This window comes from Prionailurus viverrinus, chromosome E2 (assembly GCF_022837055.1).
Source record: "Prionailurus viverrinus isolate Anna chromosome E2, UM_Priviv_1.0, whole genome shotgun sequence".
Taxonomy (NCBI): Eukaryota; Metazoa; Chordata; class Mammalia; order Carnivora; family Felidae; genus Prionailurus; species Prionailurus viverrinus.
In genome coordinates, this window is record NC_062575.1 from 2,859,779 (window position 1) to 2,879,859 (window position 20,081).

Consider the following 20,081-nt stretch of genomic DNA (forward strand, 5'->3'; position numbering starts at 1 on the left):
AGAACCTGTGTGATGTAGCTCAGGGACATGTCACCAGGCAGTTGTACACAATGGCCGTATCTTTTGTTTTTCTTTTTCTTTTTTTTTTTAAGTTTGTTTATTTTGAGAGCAAGAGGAAGTGCGAGCAGGGGAGGGGCAGAGAGAGAATCCCAACCAGGTTCCACACCGTAAGCAAAGAGCCCGTTGTGGGGCTCGATCCCACAAACCTGAGCTGAAATCAAGAGTCAGACACTCAGTGCTCGCTTCGGCAGCACATATACTAAAATTGGAACGATACAGAGAAGATTAGCATGGCCCCTGCGCAAGGATGACACGCAAATTCGTGAAGCGTTCCATATTTTTAAGGAAAAAAAAAAAAAAAAGAGGTTAGAATGGGAGAGAGCCAAAGCATAAGAGACTTAAAAACTGAGAACAAACTGAGGGTTGATGGGGGGTGGGAGGGAGGAGAGGGTGGGTGATGGGTATTGAGGAGGGCACCTTTTGGGATGAGCACTGGGTGTTGTATGGAAACCAATTTGTCAATAAATTTCATAAAAAAAAAAAAAAAAAAGAGTCAGACACTCAACTGACTGAGCCGCCCAGGCAGCCCCCACAGTGACTGTATCTTTTTACATGGGTGTCCTGGCTTCATGTCAGTGACCACACTGGAAGTCAGCCCTTACCATTCTAGCTCCTCCAGTTGGGGTCTAGAATTATCTCATTGTGTATTTAATTATCTGATGAGTCCTGTTCATGGGTCATTTGGATAACTTCCTCTGTGAGATGCCTCTTGAAGTGTTCTGACTATTAGTAAAAGTAGGATGTTGTTACCGCAGTTGTCGGGGACAGTGTTCTGTACATACATATCAGGTCAGGTTGGTTAATGATGTTCAAATATTCTATAACTTATGCTTTTTTCCTGTCTATTCCCTTATGATGGAGATCTGTGTTGAAATCTCAAATTATTTCCCTTTTTGCTTTATGGATTTTGAAGCTGTATTATCAGGTACGTAAAATTTTAGACCTGCTCTATCTTCCTGCTGGACTGGTCCTATTATAAAATGTCCTCTGCATTCAGTGATAATTTTGCCTTTAATGTATTTAGGTAATGTTACCGTTAAACTTATTTCCTTATGGTTAGGGTGTGCACGCTGTACTTTTTCACATTAATTTAAATGTTATGTGCTCTGATACTTGTCATGTGCCTTTTATTTTTATTCAGTTTGACATAGTTTTCTTGAGTCACTATTTATCCCATGTATGTTTCTGTAGTTGCCAGCACATTGGGGTTTTGCTCTATCTTCTTGGTACTTTTTGTTTTTAATTTTTTAAATTTTTATTCATTTTTGAGAGAGAGTGAATGGGGGTGGGGGCAGAGAGAGGGAGACACAGAATCCGAAGAAGGCTCCAGGTTCTGAGCTGGCAGCACAGACCCCAATGCAGGGCTTGAACCCATGAACCGTGAGATAATGACCTGAACTGAAGTTGGACACTCGACTATCTGAGCCACCTAGGCGTCCCAGTGTGTGTGTGTGTGTGTGTGTGTGTGTGTGTGTGTGTGTGTGTGTTTTAAATAGGCTTCATGCCCCACATTGGGCTCTCTGCTCTCAGTGCAGAACCCACTTCAGATCCTCTGTCTCCCTCTCTCTCTGCTCCTCCCCCATGCACATGTGTGTTTTCTTTCTCAAAAATATTTTTAAAATAGCAGGTAACATACAGTGTAGTGTTTCAGGTGCACAATATAGTGATTCAACACTTCATACATCACCTGGTACTCATTACAACAGGTACACACCTTCATCCCCATCACTTATTTCCCTCATCCTTCACCCCCTCCCTTCAGGTGACCATCAGTGTGTTGTCTATAGTTAAGTCTGTATTTTACCTTCATTTGTAAAGGACATTTTCATGAGACATAGAATCTAGGTGGGTGGTATATTTCTTTTCTTCACAGCAATTTATTTTATTTATTTTTAGTTTTTTAAAAAATGTTCATTTAATTTTGAGAGACTAAGACAGAGAACAAGTGGGGAAGGTGCAGAGAGAGAGGGAGACTCAGAATCCAAAGCAGGCTCTAGGCTCTGAGCTGTCAGCCCAGAGCCCGAACCAGGGTTTGAATTCACAAGCCATGAGATTGTGATCTGAGCTGAAGTCGGATGCTTAACCGACTGAGCCACCCAGGCACCCCTTTTTACAGCAATTCAAAGATGTCCTTTCATTTTCTCTTTTATAAAATAGAGCTAATTGATGTACCTGTGTGTCACTGGTGGTTTAGAAAATGAAATGAGAGTGAGCGGCTGTGGTGTGGAGTAAGTGTTTGGTATTCCTTATTCCTTCTCGTGTGCCAGGTGCTGCTCTAGGCACTGGTCATGCAGCCAAGAACAGACAACGTCTCTGTCCAGAGGGCATGCATGGTCTTACAGAGGAGAGCTAGAGAAGTACACAAACACAGATAGCAGGAAGTGCTCCTGGGAGAAGATAGAATAAGCGTGTCGATGAGTTTTGGAGGAGGTGCAAGTCCTGGCTTAAGGTTTCAACTCCCTTTCTTCTCTACAGGTCCTGTTTGTGCTGTGGATGTAACAGTTGTTGGGCAGAGCTAGAAATCCTGCGTGTTCAGCAAGATGAGCTCCTCAGCGAACATCTATGTCGACGATGGTTCCTATAATAAGCTTCTGTCCTACCTGATGGGCCTGGATCAGCCTCAGCTGGAGGAATTCAAGATCTGCCTCCAGTCCTCACAGCTGCTGCTTGGGAACTTCCAGCAGATACCCTGGGCAAACTTGAAAGCCATCGATCCCACTAACCTGTTGTGTCTGTTGAGTGAATACTTTTCAGAAAGGCAGATCTGGGAAGTGACCCTCAGCATCTTTGACAACATGAACCTGACTTCACAGTGTACAGAAGTTCGAGCGATGATGAATGGTGAGTGGGTTCGTAGGAAGGATGGATAGATGGGGGCAGAGAGGCAGATGGGCATCGACCTGCTGCTCCTGGATGCTGCTGGATTTTTATGGGGTCCTGCCAAAGTGCTAGTCTATTCCATAACAAAGAATCTCCCTGCTGGGCTATGAAAGTTTCAGGTAAAGGGATAACAGCTACAAAGACTTGGAGCTCTAGCCTGGGAGGGAACGGGAGTTGACGACGATCCGAAGCAAAAAGAGGAAAGTGAGAGACACACTCAGTCGTGTGGCAAGACTTCTTTTCAAAATATAAATTTGTTCCCATGCTGCTGTAGTATTAGGCAGTGATTTGAGCATAACAGGCATTTCACGTTTGCGTATGCAGATTTTTTTTTCCTGCAAGGAAAACCCTAGGTACATGCAAACGAAACAAAAAACCACACCAAGTTGAGTGGAGCTGTGAAGCAATATACCAAATGCACATGCACATATACACACCTCAAGTATCTACCGGCTTCCCAAGTTTTGGGTGCATGTGACTCATGCTTACTGCCCAATTTCATTTTTTAAAATACAACTTATTGCCAAATTGGTTTCCATACAACACCCAGTGCTCCTCCCAACAGGTGCTCTGCTCAATGCCCATCACCCACTTTCCCCTCTCCCCCACTCCCATCAACCCTCAGTTCTCAGTATCCAAAAGTCTCTTAAGGTTTGCCTCCCTCCCTCTCAGTAACTCCCCCCCCCCCTTTCTCCCTCCATGGTCTTCTGTTAGGTTTCTCAGGATCCACGTATGAGTGAAAACATATGGTATCCGTCTTTCTCTGCCTGACTTATTTCACTCAGCATAATACCCCCCAGTTCCATCCCCATTGCTGCAAATGGCAAGATTTCATTTTTTTTCATCTTACTGCCCGATTTCAGATCACTCTCTTTCCACTTCACAAAACCTCACAAACTACAACGCTTCCCACACCTGCAAGCAAACGTCAGGCTCCCCCACCCCTAAAGTGCATGCTGTGTTTATGGTGGTGTTGCAGTAGCTAACTAGCTACCTAGTGTGGCGTTGTATCATGCAGTATTTATTGTAGTTGTTATGTGTTTCATAACCAGTTAGCAAGTGTAAAACTGTGCTGTTTTTTTTTTAATTTTTTTTCAACGTTTATTTATTTTTGGGACAGAGAGAGACAGAGCATGAATGGGGGAGGGGCAGAGAGAGAGGGAGACACAGAATCAGAAACAGGCTCCAGGCTCTGAGCCATCAGCCCAGAGCCTGACGTGGGGCTCGAACTCACGGACCGCGAGATCGTGACCTGGCTGAAGTCGCACACTTAACCGACTGTGCCACCCAGGTGCCCCTGTTTGTTTGTTTTTAATGAACGTATTCCTGATCCCATTTTCCTATGAAAATAAAAACCCGTGTGGTTTTTATCCAGTTTTCTCTCTGTGGTGAGTCTTAAGAGATCTTGATGGCAGACCTGGCTGCCTCTGAGACCTGTAAAAAACAAAAACAAAAACAAAAAAACAAACCAAAATTACTGGGGCGCCTGGGTCACTCAGTCAGTTGGGTGTCCATCTGACTCTTGATCTTGGCTCAGGTTATGATCTCCTGGTTGGTGGGATCGAGCCCCACATTGGACTCTTTGCTGACAGCATGAAGCCTACTTGGGATTCTCTTTCTCTCCCTCTCTGCCCCTACCCTCCTTCCTCTCTCTCTCCCTGTCTAAACATTAAAAAAATAATAATCCTGACGTTTGCCAGTACTCGTTATGAGCCAGGCATTGACCCCAATTACTCCTGTGAATTTGTACTTAGGGCTTCCTTCTAAGGAGTATGGTAACAACTGTCATTCCAGTTTTATAGACAGGCAACAGGCCCAGAGCTCAAGTGAGTTGCCCAAGGTCATAGAGCTGGTGACTTGAACCCGGGTAGCGGGTCTCAGAGGCTCTGTGCCTGACCATACACTGCTTCTCTTGACCCACAACGAGAGCATGGGTTCTCAGGAGTAGGGATGGGAGCTGGCAACATGATGTCTTCTGTCTCTGAGCTTTTGGCATTGGACACCCTGAGCCTGGAAATTCAGGCTCTGTATCTTCCGGTGAGCAGGAGGATGGGGTGGGACTAGGTTTCCCTGTCTATGCCTGCCCCTCCTCCCACCTCCCCCTTCATTTAAAATCCCTCATTTAGTCTTGTCTAGAATAGGCAGGTGTTGAGCAGAGAGCTAGAGAATGGGACCTTGTCTCCTTAAATCCTGTTGTAGACTGGCAACCCCAGAGGGAGGCATTTGAACAGAGGAGGACGCCCTTAAAGGAAGGATCTCCTTTCTGGTCACTGGCCCTGAGTGAAGGCTGTAGAGCCAGACCTGGCATGAAGAAGGGACCCCTTCTTCCTGGTCCTTCTTTCGGTCCCACTTGGCCTTCCAACGGGGTGTGGAGGATATGTCTGCAGCAGGGAAAAGCCCTAGACCACATCCACCAACGTGGGAGACAATGAAAGGTCCTGTGGGCCAGGATAGCTTCTACTGGCCCTTGGCTCCCTCTTCTAGGAACTACGGCATAACAAGGTCTCTGTGCTTGAACGATGCTGTGGACTAGGAGTATGTGAATGCATCTGTGTTGATGGGCACACACACGTGTCCTGTCTTCTGGGGGCCCTGGGTTTAGGAGCTCAGGTTCTAGAGTCAGATTGCCTGGATTCAAAGACTGGTCCACGTAAGCAACTATAACCCTGGGCAAATTAGTTACCACTGGGCCCCTGTTCTCTCTTCTTGAAAACCAGACCCCACATAAGAGTGAAAACATATGGCATCTGTCTTTCTCTGTATGACTTATTTCACTTAGCATAACACTCTCCAGCTCCATCATGTTGCTACAAAGGGCCATATTTCATTCTTATTGCCACGTAGTACTCCACTGTGTATATAAACCACAATTTCTTTATCCATTCATCAGTTGATGGACATTTAGGCTCTTTCCATAATTTGGCTATTGTTGAAAGTGATGCTGTAAACATTGGGGTACAAGTGCCCCTATGCATCAGCACTCCTGTATCCCTTGGGTAAATTACTAGCCGTGCTATTGCTGGGTCATAGGGTAGATCTACGTGGATCCTTAACAGAAGACCGTGGGGGAGGAGAAGGGAAAAAAAGTTAGACAGGGAGACAGCCAAACCATAAGAGACTCTTAAAAACTGAGAATAAACTGAGGGTTGATGGGAAATGGGAGGGAGGGGAGGGTGGGTGATGGGCATGGAGGAGGGCACTTGTTGGGAGGAGCACTGGGTGTTGTATGGAAACCAATTTGACAAAAAATTTTATATTTAAAAATAAATATATATAAAGAGAAAACCAGGCCAACTGTACCCACCTCTAAGTTTCTAGGATGAAATTCTTAGAAGGCACTGGGCTCAGAGAAAGTTCTCCCACATATGCTTATCTTTGGGGTAGTTTTTTCTAGATTCCAGGTCCTAGTTTTTTTAAAATTTTTTAACGTTTATTTATTTTTGAGATAGAGACAGAGCATGAATGGGGGAGGGTCAGAGAGAGGGAGACACAGAATCCGAAACAGGCTTCAGGCTCTGAGCTGTCAGCACAGAGCCAGACGTGGGGCTCGAACACATGGACCACGAAATCATGACCTGAGCCCAAGTCGGCCGCTTAACAGACTGAGCCACCCAGGTGCCCCTAGGTCCTAGTTTTGAGGACGATGCTGGATGGGCAGTATCAGAACCAGGAATATCTTTGCCCTCTCCCTGAACATCCCTTCTGTCCTACCCAAGACTATCTCAACAGATTTTGGGTAGGTGAATCTGTAGTACAACAGGCTTTCCTAGAGAGACAAAAGGAAGTCAAATGGGTGTGTGTGTGTTCTTTATACAAAGGAATTGGACTCAAATTCTAGGCTGTTTTCTTGGAACAGCCTGCCTCTTTTGACAGGTGGCCCCAGCAAGATCTAGAGCCTTGAATTTAATGTGTCAAAATATAGATTGTGGCAGCAAAGCTATAACCTACAAGGATTCCATCACTGGGTTTATGTGCAAGAGAAGAAGGGCAATATGTCATGTAGTTGGTGTACAGATAAATGGAGCCAGTGGTGAGGGATGATCTTAGACTGCTGAGCTATGCTCCATGAGATTCAAATTCAGGTTCCTGTTGCTAGGAGAGCTGGTCTAACCTTGGACAGACCCTACAGGCAGGCTCTATGGGGCTCCACAGAACTGGGATTTTTTTGGCCAAGACCTCCTTGGTGGAGAGTGATGGGTCGTAGGTCTTCAAAGCAACATGGGAACATGAGGAGGAAGCCAGGACCCAGCTGGCTACCCAGACCAAGTCCTGCAAACCTTGACAACCAATGGAATTATAAATATTAGATCCATGTTCTCTTTAGAGCCACATCCTTTTCAGGGCATTGGCTCATAACTAAGCACCGGGCAATGGAATCTGAATTACTACTGTGTGACTTAGACACAGAAGGGCCCTTTAGCTCATGAGGAATGGGGCATTCAGAGTGGTTTTGTGAAACCCATGGAGGGAGGTTTAGGTTAAAACCCGATTCTTTGTGTCTTTTTTTCTTAACAATATTTAATCAATAGAAAGCTTTTAAGAATTTGGTATAGTTAATGATCGTACATAGAAGCAGTCAGGATACCAGTTTATATTACACTTTTTAATGTTTATTTTTGAGAGAGAGTGTGAGCAGAGGAGGGGCAGAGAGAATGGGAGACACAGAATCTGAAGCAGGATCCAGGCTCTGAGCTGTCAGCACAGAGCCCTATGTGGGGCTTGAACTCATGAACTGCAAGATCATGACCTGAGCCAAACTCAGATGCTTAACTGACTGAGCCACCAGGTGCCCCTACATTTTTAATATTTGAAAACACTAGAATTCTTTTTTTTTTAAGTAGGTTCCATGCCCAATGTGGGGCTTGAATTCACGCTACAATGTGGGGCTGAGATTAAGAGTCACATGCTCTACTGACTGAGCCAGCCAGGCACCCCTTGGTACTTTTATTTCTGTAATACTCTGGTATCCAGAAATATTGGAGTGGCTTTTCTGTGCTGGGTCTTGTTCTACATACTTGGGATAAATCGGTGAACAGAGGCTAGCCACCCATGTCCCTCCAGTGGGGGAGGTGCGGAGAGAGGCTCTGAAATTGAGAAATATGCACACCACATGGCATGTTAGGAGTTGACAAATGAAATTGGAAGAGAGAAAGGTGAATGAGGAGAGCCTCAGGTGTGGGCTGTAGAGATCAATTGCAGTACTAATCAGGACTGTCCAGCACTGTTGAGCTAAAATTTGAACAAAACCTCAGGTGAGGTAGTGATCCATGTGGGTGTGGGGAGGACGGCATTCCTGACAGGGGATGGCTGCGTCCAAAGTACTTGAGTAAATGGAGCTGGAGGATGAGATTCCTTTGGTCTTTTCAGTCCCAGGCTTACCAGTTGGTCCTGTGGAGAGAGCATCTTTCACTGGTCATTTACAGCCTGGGTATCTCAATATCCCACCATCACTGTTTGTTGCAGAGATAGCACAGACACAGGGATCCCAAGATCCAAGCCAAGAAGAACCAGAGGTGCCAGAAGAAGAAAAAGGTTTGTATGCTACTTGGTGGTGATGATGGACAAATTGCTTGATGGGGCATCCATTTTACTGGGTCTATAATTGCCACCTTCTCTCAATTGTTCATCACTTTACAGCATGCGAGAAATTCATCCCTCCCAACCTAGTCTTCCACTACTGCTTTTTTTCCCCCTCATGTTTGTTTATATATTTTGAGAGAAAGAGAGTGTGCATGAGCAGGGGACGGGCAGAGAGAGAGAGGAGGGAGAATCCCATGCAGGTTCTACACTGTCAGCACGGAATCTGATGCGGTGTTTGATGTCATGAACCATAAGATCATGACCTGAGCTGAGATCAAGGGTTGGATGCTCAACCAACTGAACCACCCAGGCGCCCCCACTGCTGTTGATTGAATGATAAGTTAGCATAAACTGGATAACTTCTCTGACTCCGCTCTCTAGTTCTTAGATACCAGTGTCTGTTTCTGGACTTTTCATTAATAGGTAACTGTGTTTTGTTTTGTTTTGTTTTGTTTTGTTTTGTTTTGTTTTGTTTTGTTTTGTACCCATTGATTGTGGGAGACTTTCATGTTGAAAAAGTAATATATGCAGTTAAGGAACAGTCTAGGTTTTACCAAATAGATGTACTAGTATATGATCCAGAAAGAATCATGGAAACTTAAAACTTGTAATGAGAAACATCAACCTTTTGCACATCGCTTGAGTTCTATTCTGTAGAAGCCACCCTCTGCCACTCTGCGTCACCACTTTCACTATTTCTCTGCTCAAACGGGATTAACATACACTGCAACCTCTTAGTTTTTCAATCAATTATCATAGTAGGTAAATATCTCCATTCTCCAATTACTTATTTTTGTGGAGGAAAGGATTTTCAGTGTTGGGGATATAAACCAATGCTGAGCCACATAATCCATCAGGATCACGTGCTGTATTTGTTTTCCAGAGTTGCCGTAATAAATTTTCACAAACTGGGTGGCTTAAGTAACGGAAGTTAACTCCCTCATGGTTCTGGATTATTCCAAAATCAAGGTGTCACCAGGGCACCTTGAGGTACCCTGGGGCTTGAGGGGACCATCCATCTTTGTTTATCCAGCTTCTGGTGGCATTCCTGGGCTTGGGGCTGCATCCCACCAATCTCTGTCTCTGTGGGCACATGGCCACCTCTTTTGTGTCACAAATCTCTCTGTCTCTTGTGAGAATACATTTGATTGCATTTAGGGCCATCCAGGATAAATTCCTCCCCTCAAAGTTCTTCTTCTTTTTTTTTAATGTTTATTTATTTATTTATTTATTTTAAAATTTTTTTTCAATGTTTTTATTTATTTTTGGGACAGAGAGAGACAGAGCATGAACGGGGGAGGGGCAGAGAGAGAGGGAGACACAGAATCTGAAGCAGGCTCCAGGCTCCAAGCTGTCAGCACAGAGCTCGACGCGAGGCTTGAACTCATGGACCGTGAGATTATGACCTGAGCCAAAGTCGGATGCTTAACCGACTGAGCCACCCAGGCGCCCCTCAAGGTTCTTAGTCACATTTGCCACATAGGTTCTAGGGATTAGGATGTAGACATAGCTGTGTGTGTGTGTGTGTGTGTGTGTGTGTGTGTGTGAGAGAGAGAGAGAGAGAGAGAGAGAGAGAGAGAGGAGAGACACGGTTCATCCCATTACACATAGCTTTTGGAGAGAACCATTTCCTGTTTTTGTTTGAGTTAATAATTCCTTTTTAAACTTTCCATCCAATTATTATAATCATCCCCAAATTCTTTGGGGAGTATAATGCAATCGGATGTAACAAGGAACCCATCAGCTCCGTCATCACCATTTCTAGACAATTCCTGAAGCCGTCCATCTTTCCCTAGTCTGTATCCGCTAGCACCTACCTCCCATCCTGGGACTTCATTTAATCTCCGTTTCCATTTTCTATTCTCAAAAGGTGCCATCCCCTTTTCCCTGGGTTCCACATCTGTCTTTCTCATGGCTATTCCAGGGGACCCATTTTATAATAACTTAGAAAAGTCCGTATGAGGTAATATCTTTGAGAGTTTGCCTGATTGGAAATTTCTCTAGTATGCTACTTGATGAATTGCTTGGGTGTAATTGTCCAGTTCAAGAGCCTTTCTCTCTGTGTTTCTGGTGTTCCAATGTCCTCTAGTGTCCACTGTTGATAAATCTTGATTTTTTTTTACATTGTTTGTATATGACCTATCTTTTACACTATGAAAGCTTAAGGGGTCCTCCACCCCTGTGTTCTGAAATGTCATGGGGTAACTAGGTTTTGGGTTCTTATCCCCTTAATTGGATTGGATACCAAGCAGGACATGTAAATGTAAAAAACCTGTGCTCTTCTCTCAAATATTCTTGAGTTAGCTCTTTGGCATTAGTTGTTCCTTCTCTGTTCTTTTTCTGAAACTCTAATTAGGTGTTGTGTTTCCTGGGAGTAACCTTTAGATTGTAACTTTTTAAAACAAAACTTATTTTACTGTTTTTTTACTTAAGTGTAGTTGACGCACAATGTTACATGAGTTTCAGATGTACAACATAGTGATTCGACAAGTTTATACATTATGCTGTGTTCACAAGTGTAGCTATCATCTGTCCGAATACATCGCTATTACCATTGACTTTATTCCCTGTGCTCTGCCTGTTATATCCCCCACTTCTTTACCTATTTTGCCTATCCTCCAAATGTAATGTTTTAATCTCAAGCAACTATCTTTGCTCTTGTTAAAATCATCTGAGAGATTACTTCAACTTTCTATCATACCTTCCATGAAATCTATTTAATCAATAATATTTTTTAATGTTTTATTTATTTTTGAGCACAAGCAGGGGAGGGGAAGAGAGAGGAGGACAGAGGATCTGAAGCAGGCTCTGCACTGTCAGCACAGAGCCTAATGTGGGGCTCGAGCTTATGAACCTGGAGATCATGACCTGAGCTGAAGTCAGATGCTCAACTGACTGAGCCGCCCAGGTGCTCCATCAATATTTTTAATGTCAAAACTCTTAACTCTATTTCCCCTTATTGGTGTCTTTTTAAAATAGATGTAATATGGGATGCTTGGGTGGCTTAGTTTGTTAAGCATCCGGCTCTTGATTTTGGCTCAGGTTGTGATCTCATGTTTTGTGAGTTTGAGCCCCACATCTGCCTCTGTGCTGGTGGTGTGGAGCCTGCTTGGGATTCTCTCTCTCTCTCTCTCTCTCTCTCTCTCTCTCTCTCTCTCTCTCAAAACAAATAAACTTAAAAAAATAAAATAGATGTAATTTCTTTTAAAATATATTTTTTACAACTTTGGGGGAAGTTTTTGGTTCCTAGATTTGTTTTCCGGTTTGAGTAAAGTGGTTATACAAACAAATATAAATGGTACAGAGTGCTTAATATTCTAAATTTTTTCTTATATAACCAATTCTACAAAGGTAACCAACTTAGAAATTATGTGTTTATGGGGCACCTGGGTGCCTCAGTCAGGTAAGCATCAGTCTCGATCTCAGCTCAGGTCATGATCTCACAGTTCATGAGTTCGAGCCCTGCATTGGGCTCTGCACTGACGTGTGGAGCCTGCTTGGGATTCTCTCTTTCTGTCCTACCTCCGGAAGATGACCTTTCCCTTCTGATGGGTGAAAGAAAAATGTTTTTCCATTCTTTACTGCTTATTTTGAACTCCTACACAAGGGAACTGAGGTTCAAAGAAGTGGAGTGTCCACAGAGCATCGCAGTCCTAAGTATTCTAAATCTTGAAGAAAATGTGAAGGTGGGTCTTTGGTATTCCTACTCTGTGTTCTTTCCACCAGGAACATGTGTGTGCATGTAGTAAATGGAATCTTCCTCCACTGAGCTAATTAAGTTTGTGGCTAATTAATCCACAAACATAGAATGCAGGTACAACTATTTTCCTTAGCAGTCCCCACCCCCACGTGAGAAATCCATTGGTAATGCTGTTGGCTCTACTCTCCAGATATACCCTGGATCTATTCATTTTATTTTATTTTAAAAAAAATTTTAAACGTTTATTTTAGAGAGAGAGAGACATGGAGTGTGAGCAGGGGAGGGGCAGAGAGAGAGAGGGAGACACAGAATCCAAAGCAGGCTCCAGGCTCTGAGCTGTCAGCACAGAGCCTGACATGGGACTCAAACTCACAAACTGTGAGATCATGACCTGACCTGAAGTGTGGTGCTCAACCAACTGAGCCACCCAGGTGCCCCTCACCCCGCCCCATTCATTTTATATACATGTGCTTTAGTTGTTCACAGGCTGTGCCAAGTGCTTCCACAGGGAACCAGAGACCTGTTGTTGCTGTTAGGTTATCAATGGGTATGTTTGACCAAACCTGCTGACTTTCACTTAGACGATCGAAGTAGCTTCTTGAGTGGGTTTCTTGCACCATAATCCCCTCTGCAAACAACAGTGACCTTTGAAAAATGTAGATAATCTCTTGGCCTTTAGAATGAAGATACTCATGACCGGCCCCTCCCCAGAGTTGAGCTCACCTATTGGGCATCTTGCTGTGTTCTAGAATGTTCTTCCTGTGTGAAGGTGTTTGTGGTAGCTTTTCACTCTGCCTGGCAACCTCTCCTTCTACATCTTGGACTAGTGGCTTCTCACGACTATGGCACTAACTCTCATCCAGAAGCCTCTGCAGATCCCTTTCCCACCTCAGAGGGCATTCTCAGTCTCTCTTGTGTCCTCTTGTGTTTTTTTTTTTTTATTTGTGTATATCCTTAAACTATTTACTTCTACCTTGGCTCCTCTCAATCACCACACGGTCCTCCTCCAAAAGTTAGACTCTCAAAGGCAGAACTTGTTTGTCTTGTTCAAGGCTTTATATAAGGACTTAGTATTCCTGAGGCTGAACCTCCTTCTGACCATTATTGTGTTGTGTTTTGCCTCACTTCTCTGTTTTTAGACCACAGAAGAAGATACAGAGAGAGAATGAAGGCTAAAATACTGACGATGTGGGACAACATCCCTTGGCCTGAAGACCATATATACCTGCGTAATGTGACTGAAAAGGAACATGAAGGACTGAAGAGCCTCCTGTATCCTAACAGGACTGGAGCCCAGCCACAGACGATCGTCTTAGAGGGTCTAGCAGGGGTTGGGAAGACCACCCTGGCAATGAAGGTTGTGCTGCATTGGGCAGAGGGCTTTCTCTTTCATCAGAGATTCTCCTATGTTTTCTTTATCAGCTGCCATAAAGTTAGAGACATGAAGGATACCACATTAGCTGGCCTGCTTTCCTGGGACTGGCCTGACTCCCAGGCCCCCATTGAAGCTCTCATGAGTCGCCCCGAGAGCCTCCTGTTTGTCATCGATGGCTTTGAAGAAATGGACGTGCCCTCCACTTTGGATGAGAGTCCACCATGTAAAGACTGGTACCAGCAACTCCCAGTCAACAGAATCCTGTTCCACTTATTGAAGAAAGAGTTGGTTCCCCTGGCTACCTTACTGATCACGACCAAGGAGTATAGAACCAATGATCTTAAAAAGTTGTTACTGAATCCATGGTTTGTACAAATCGTAGGGTTCACAGAAGGAGACCGGGAGGAGTATTTCATCAGGTACTTTGGTGACCAAAACAAAGCTAAGAAAATCTTGCATTGGGTAAGAAAGAATGAATCTCTCTTTCACTTCTGCTCTGCCCCCATGGTGTGCTGGACCGTCTGTTCCTGCCTGAAGCGGCAAATGGCGAGAAATCCTCACTTCCAGCTAAGCACCCAGACCACCACCAGCCTGTACGTCTACTTTTTCTCCAGCTTGCTCGCCACAGCAGAGGTGAGTTTGTCAGACCAGAGCTGGCCAGATCAATGGAGAGCCCTGTGCTCTCTGGCTGCAGAGGGGATGTGGTTTTGGAAATTCACATTTGCAAAGAAGGACCTCAAACACAGGCACCTGGAAGCACCTGTCATTGATTCTCTCCTCAGGTTGAATATTCTTCGAAAGGTCAGCGACTGTGAAGATTGTGTTACTTTCACTCACCAGAGTTTCCAGGTGTTTTTGGGAGCCATGTTCTATGTGCTCAGGGGGGTGAGAGGATCCATTGGTGGTCCTCCAAAGCACCAGGAGATGAGAGTGCTTCTGAACGATGCTTTGGCTGACACAAACTTCTACTGGAACCAGATGGCTCTGTTTTTCTTTGGCCTTTTAAAAAGAAACCTCGCAGAAGAACTGGAAGATACTTTGCGTTGTAAAATGAGTCATAGGACAACGGATGAATTACTAGAATGGGCAGATGAATTAGAAAGCTATGACCTCGTCTCCAGCTGTTTTGAATTCCTACACTTCTTTGAGTGCTTATACGAGACTCGGGAGGAAAACTTTGTAAGGCAGATTTTGAGTCATCTCCTTGAGGCTGACCTCGATATCTTTGGGAGTCTACAACTCCAAGTGTCTTCATTTTGCCTAAAACACTGTCAAAGGCTAAGTAAGCTAAGGCTTTCTGTCAGCAGTGCTATCCCTCAGACGGAACTGACTTTCAACTTGGAAACTCTGGAGTGAGTAATGCAAGGCTGTTTCCCCTCCCAGATTTCTTCTTTCCAGGCTCTGTCCAAGTTCTTCCATGAAAAACTGGGGATGTGTTGTGTTGTCAGTGATTATGGTTAACCAAACATATCTTCTGGTGTCAAGGTTAGTCCGTGCTTCCCTACAGCACAGCTTCTTTTTGTCTTTTCTCAGTGGTTTTTAATTGTAGATCAGAATTAACCGGTATGTTAAACACGAATACACGGGCACATGTACACATACAAATACAAATACATTAAGGTTGGAACAACTACTCTAACCAACACTGTAATAATTCTGGGCTCCGCGTGTAGAACTTTATATCCTTCAGGTGCCAAAACGTGTTCTTTGTTTTTACTTTCTTCATCTAAGATAAAAAGTTTAATTCATGACTTGAATGCTCTTTTACTCTTATAAACATTGAGAGCCTACTGCAGTAAGAAAATACTAAAGAGTTAGAATTCCAATTATCCTAAGTTCTAAATATCACATGAACCTTTTTTTTTAGATTTTTTTTTTTTAAGTTTATTTTTGAGAGAGCGGGAGAGACCATCCATCCCAAGCAGGCTCTGCGCTGTCAGTGCAAAGCCCCACATGGGGCTCCAACTCACAAACTGGGAGATCATGGCCTGAGCCAAAATTAAGAGTCCTATGCTACATGGATGGAACTGGAGGGTATTATGCTACGTGAAATTAGAGAAAGACAAATATCATATGCCTTCAATCATAGGAATTTAAGACACAGAACAGATGAACACAAGGGAAGGGAAGTAAAAATAATATAAAAATGGGGACAAAACATAAGAGACTTAAATACAGAGAACAAACAGAGGGTTACTGGAGGGGTTGGAGGAGGAGGGATGGGCTAAATAAGAAAGGGGCATTAAGGAATCTACTCCTGAAATCATTGTTGCACTATATGCTAATTAACTTGGATATAAATTTTAAAAAATAAATTAAAAAAGAGATTCTTAACCAACTGAGCCACTCAGGCACCCCCCTTTTTTTAAATCACAAAATTCTATTAGGGTAAGTTTTTTTTTTTTAATTTTTTTTTTCAACGTTTATTTATTTTTGGGACAGAGAGAGACAGAGCATGAACAGGGGAGGGGCAGAGAGAGAGGGAGACACAGAATCGGAAACAGGCTCCAGGCTCTGAGCCATCAGCCCAGAGCCTGATGCGGGGCTCGAACTCACGGACTGTGAGATCGTGACCTGGCTGAAGTCGGACGCTTAACCGACTGCACCACCCAGGCGCCCCAGGGTAAGTTTTATTATCTACATTGAGGGAGAGAAAATTGGAGCACAGAGATTAAATCATATCATAGGTGACACAGCTCTGAGTTTATCTTAGGTCCTTTTGACTTAAAGTCTGAACTCGTAAGGAGTATCCAATGGCCACCTCACCTCACTTACATGGTTGCCTTCCTCCGAAAAGAGTGGTTGAGGATTGTTGGAATAAACCATCTGGGACTTTGAGAGCTATGCTTCTGGGGGTCACGATTTTCCTGCCCTGAACTCCAGTAAATTCCTGCACTTTCACTGGGTCTGTTTGCATCTCCAGTAGACCACACTCTGGGTGTTGGTTGAAGATCACTTACTCTAGTAACCCTTCTTTGCCTCCCTCATAAAGGACAAGGCCACATTCCAAGATACGTCAGTGGCAGGATGTTTGCTCCGTGTTTTCCAATGGGAATCTGACTGAGCTGGACTTCAGTAACAGCAAGCTTAATGCTTTTTCAATGAAGAAACTCTGTTACGAGCTGAGAAATCCAAGGTGCAAACTCCAAAAACTGACGTAAGTGTGAGACCCTCACAGTGTGAAAAATTCCATTGGAAGATAATCCAATGTCTTCCTTGGGATTATTGCATTGAGTGTCTGTTTTCCAGAAAGTAAGTTCAGGTGCTCGGGAGAATAAAATAAGTGCCCTTTATGAGCAAAACTGCTCCTTGGGCAAAGACCCAACACCCTGCCGTGTGTGGTCTTGCATGAGAGAAATGCATAGGCCAACTAGTTTTTCCATATGAACTCTGCATGAGGCTGCTGTCTTGAGCTGGATATGAAGGAGTAGAAGACTTGTAAGATGTGGTGGAGACCAAGCGCTTGAGGAGAGCCAGAGTTCATGTGGAGTCTAGGTGAAGTGTTGTGTCTTAAGGAAAGGTGGATAGTTTGCAGTGAAGCATTTGTTCATTCAGTGAAGACCTAGCATCTCGTCTCTGTTCTGAGGTTATAGCAGTGAACAGAACAGATAATTCCTGCCTTCCTGGAGCTCACAGTGTTGGAGAAACAGACGCAAATGATCAGAGTAGTGTAGGAGACCGTGACCTCTCCCAAAGCAGGGGGGAAATCCGTTCAGGGACTCAGGAGAGGTCCTTCTTCTATCTAAAAATGCCAAGCCTCCTCTTTCACACCCTATCTAAAAGGTATTTGAGTAAAAAAATAAAATAAAATAAAATAAAATAAAATAAAATAAAATAAAATAAAATAAAATAAAAGATACTTGAGTAAAGGCCGAGTTGTGGAGCTGAAGCATCATTCTGGACTGAAGCCTCTCTCACATGATGTAAATAGAGATCACAGGGCCTTAAATCTGGCTTGAAGGTGGCGAAGAATGGAGGTGGCTCTTGAAGGGGGAGCCAGGGAAGAGCTACCTGACCAAGGACAGAGTGAGTGGCTCTTGTTGGAGAAGGTGTTGGGTTGGATGCTCTTGAGTTCAGGCCAACTGATTCTGTCCTGCTGTCCCTCTGCAATTCGGTGTTACCTCAAGGTCTGAGGATCAGAAGCATGTGTTGACTCAGTTAAGAGGCAAGGATTTGGCAGTAATGACTCCCCTCAAACCTGAGGGCGCTGGCTCCAACACCTGGGAGGCAGCCTTAAACATCCTGCTTGACGATCTGCTTTTTCATCCTTCCCCCTTTCCCTCGCTCTTGGTCTTCTCACTTAGTACTAAAGATGAGGAGAAATAAACTTAAGAGAAAACAAGAGGAGAGATGTGTTCTCACTAGGCAGTACTGGGTTGGTGTGGGGGACACCCACCCCAAGGAAGAGTGGGGGGTTGGTTTCTGATTTAATACATCCAACTGTGCTTTGGATGTATCCAAATTTGGATGAATTCAAATCAGTTTTTGGATTCCTCTTGTATATGCACGTCCTTGAGGGAGGGTGTGTGTATGCACGTGTGTGTGTGCAAGCATGCATATGCATGGGTGTGGTAGAAAAGCGAGATGAGGAAGCACTTCCCTCCATGAGGCTTACCCTCCTCCCCGGCTCTCTTCCCCAGGTGCAAATCAATAACTCCTGTGAGGATTCTGAAGGAACTTGTCCTTGTCCTGTATGGTAACCACAGGCTGACACACTTGAACTTGAGCTCGAACAACCTGGGAATTCCCGTGTCCACGATGATCTTTAAAACCTTGAGGCACTCAGCCTGCAACATCCAGTATCTGTGGTAAGTCTCTGGTTTTCTGGCTTGGTCCCCAAGGTCACCCCACAGTTCAGGGCTGCATTGGGAGGATGGGACTCAGCACAGCAGCGAAAGGCTGTAGAGAAAGATGAGCAAAGGGAACACGCATGGGTACAGAGCAGTGCTTTGCAAAATTCTTGCCTGCCAGAGCCACCTGAGGGGGTGTGTTAAAAGGCAGGGGGCTGGAACCCACCCCCTGAGCCCCAGCAGGGCTTCTGGGTGGGTGGTGGGGGTTGGCAGCATTTCTAACAGGCTCCAAGGTGGCGCTGGACCTTGGACCACACTCTGAGTAGCACTGACTTGGAGACCATCCTGCCAGGAGAAAGGGTGAAGAACAAGGAGAAATTGGCTTTTGGTTGTAAAGCAAGGGGGACTCCAAATGAAGATCCCTCTTCGCCGGGAGTAACTCCCTGTGTTGGGGCCTCTCTGGTAGGTTGGAATCCTGTGGCCTCACCCCTCTAGCCTGTCGTCATCTCTTTCTGGAGCTCAGCAAGAACTTGAGTGTGCGCTTCCTCAGCCTGGGGGACAATGATCTCTCTGGTGTTGAGGTGAAAAGTCTGCAGGGACCCTCGGAGATGCCCGAGTCTTCCCTGAAGGAGTTGTCGTAAGCCTTCCTGCCTTGTCTAAATAGCATCTTTGGGGAGTCTTGGGGAACATCCCATTGTAGTTACCCATCCCACGGACACATTCCCCGTCTTCACTCTTTCCATCTTCCTCCTTAGGGCTCTGTCTTGGGCAGTTTTGCCCTCACCTTGACTGTGGTGTCTCTCCTGCCAGTCTCCCCTAAACCCAGTGGTTTTAAACTGGTGGTGGTCTTGTCCTCCAGGGGACAGTGTCTGGACATTGACTTGGTCCTCACAATTTGGAGGGGAAGATGCTACTGGCATGTAGTGGGTGAAGACTAGGTGTGATCAATATCCTTCAATGCACTTGAGAACCCCCACACACAAGCCCCCACCTCCACACCAGCACCACAAAGAATGTTCTTGACCAAAGGTCAGTAGGGTTGAGAATGAGAAACCTTACCTTGACCCACTTTTTTCTCCTGGAAGCTTTTGTTCTTTATACAGTTTAATCTTTCACGATGTCTGGGTCCCAGATGTGTGGCCTAAGGGACTGAGAGTTTGAGAAAGAAAACGTGGGCATGTCTGAGGCTCGTGCTGTACCTGTGTCTTCCTCTGCAGCCTGGAGAAATGCAACCTGTCAGCAGCCAGCTATCAGGATCTAGCTTTGTACCTCACCAGTACCCAGAGAACAAGTCGACTGTGCCTGGGATTTAATCCGCTCAGAGACGAGGGTGTGAGGCTCTTGTGTGCTTCCCTGACTCACCACGAGTGTGCCTTAGAGAGACTGGTGTGAGTGTCTCCTGGTGTTTCTAGAAATGACTCTGCTTGGGGGTGGGCATGGAGGAAAACAATGGGCCCTTCATTTGGGACCCGTTTCTTTTTTCTTTTTTTAATTTTTAAAAATGTTTTATTTATTTTTGAAGGAGAGACAGAGCATGAGCAGGGGAGGAGCAGAGAGAGAGGGAGATGCAGAATCCAAAGCAGGCTCCAGGCTCTAAGCTGTCAGTGCAGAGCCCGATGCAGGGCTCGAACTCACAAACTGTGAGATCATGACCTGAGCCAAAGTTGGATGCTTAACCAACTGAGCCACCCAGGCA

The 20,081-nt window shown here is 44.8% G+C and overlaps 1 protein-coding gene and 1 non-coding gene across 12 annotated transcripts in view; both read left to right on the top strand.

Annotated features, from left to right (window-relative positions):
* The window catches only part of NLRP13 (NLR family pyrin domain containing 13), a 143,455-nt gene that overhangs the window by 83,688 nt on the left and 39,686 nt on the right, over positions 1-20,081 (top strand). For 8 of the 11 annotated variants that reach the window (XR_007147213.1, XM_047834427.1, XM_047834426.1 and 5 more), the window contains 7 exons: positions 2,536-2,901; positions 8,308-8,472; positions 13,360-14,947; positions 16,588-16,752; positions 18,236-18,403; positions 18,852-19,022; positions 19,603-19,773. Coding sequence is in view for 10 of the 11 variants with exons in the window: in XM_047834427.1 (XP_047690383.1) it covers positions 2,601-2,901; positions 8,308-8,472; positions 13,360-14,947; positions 16,588-16,752; positions 18,236-18,403; positions 18,852-19,022; positions 19,603-19,773 (2,729 nt within the window). In the remaining variant the exon portion in view is untranslated. The remainder of the gene's footprint in view (positions 1-2,535; positions 2,902-8,307; positions 8,473-13,359; positions 14,948-16,587; positions 16,753-18,235; positions 18,404-18,851; positions 19,023-19,602; positions 19,774-20,081) is intronic. The other 3 variants (XM_047834431.1, XM_047834432.1, XM_047834435.1) reach the window with 3 other exon arrangements.
* On the top strand, positions 236-342 carry LOC125153851 (U6 spliceosomal RNA). Its single transcript, XR_007147593.1, has one exon. It is a non-coding gene; the product is annotated as a U6 spliceosomal RNA (small nuclear RNA).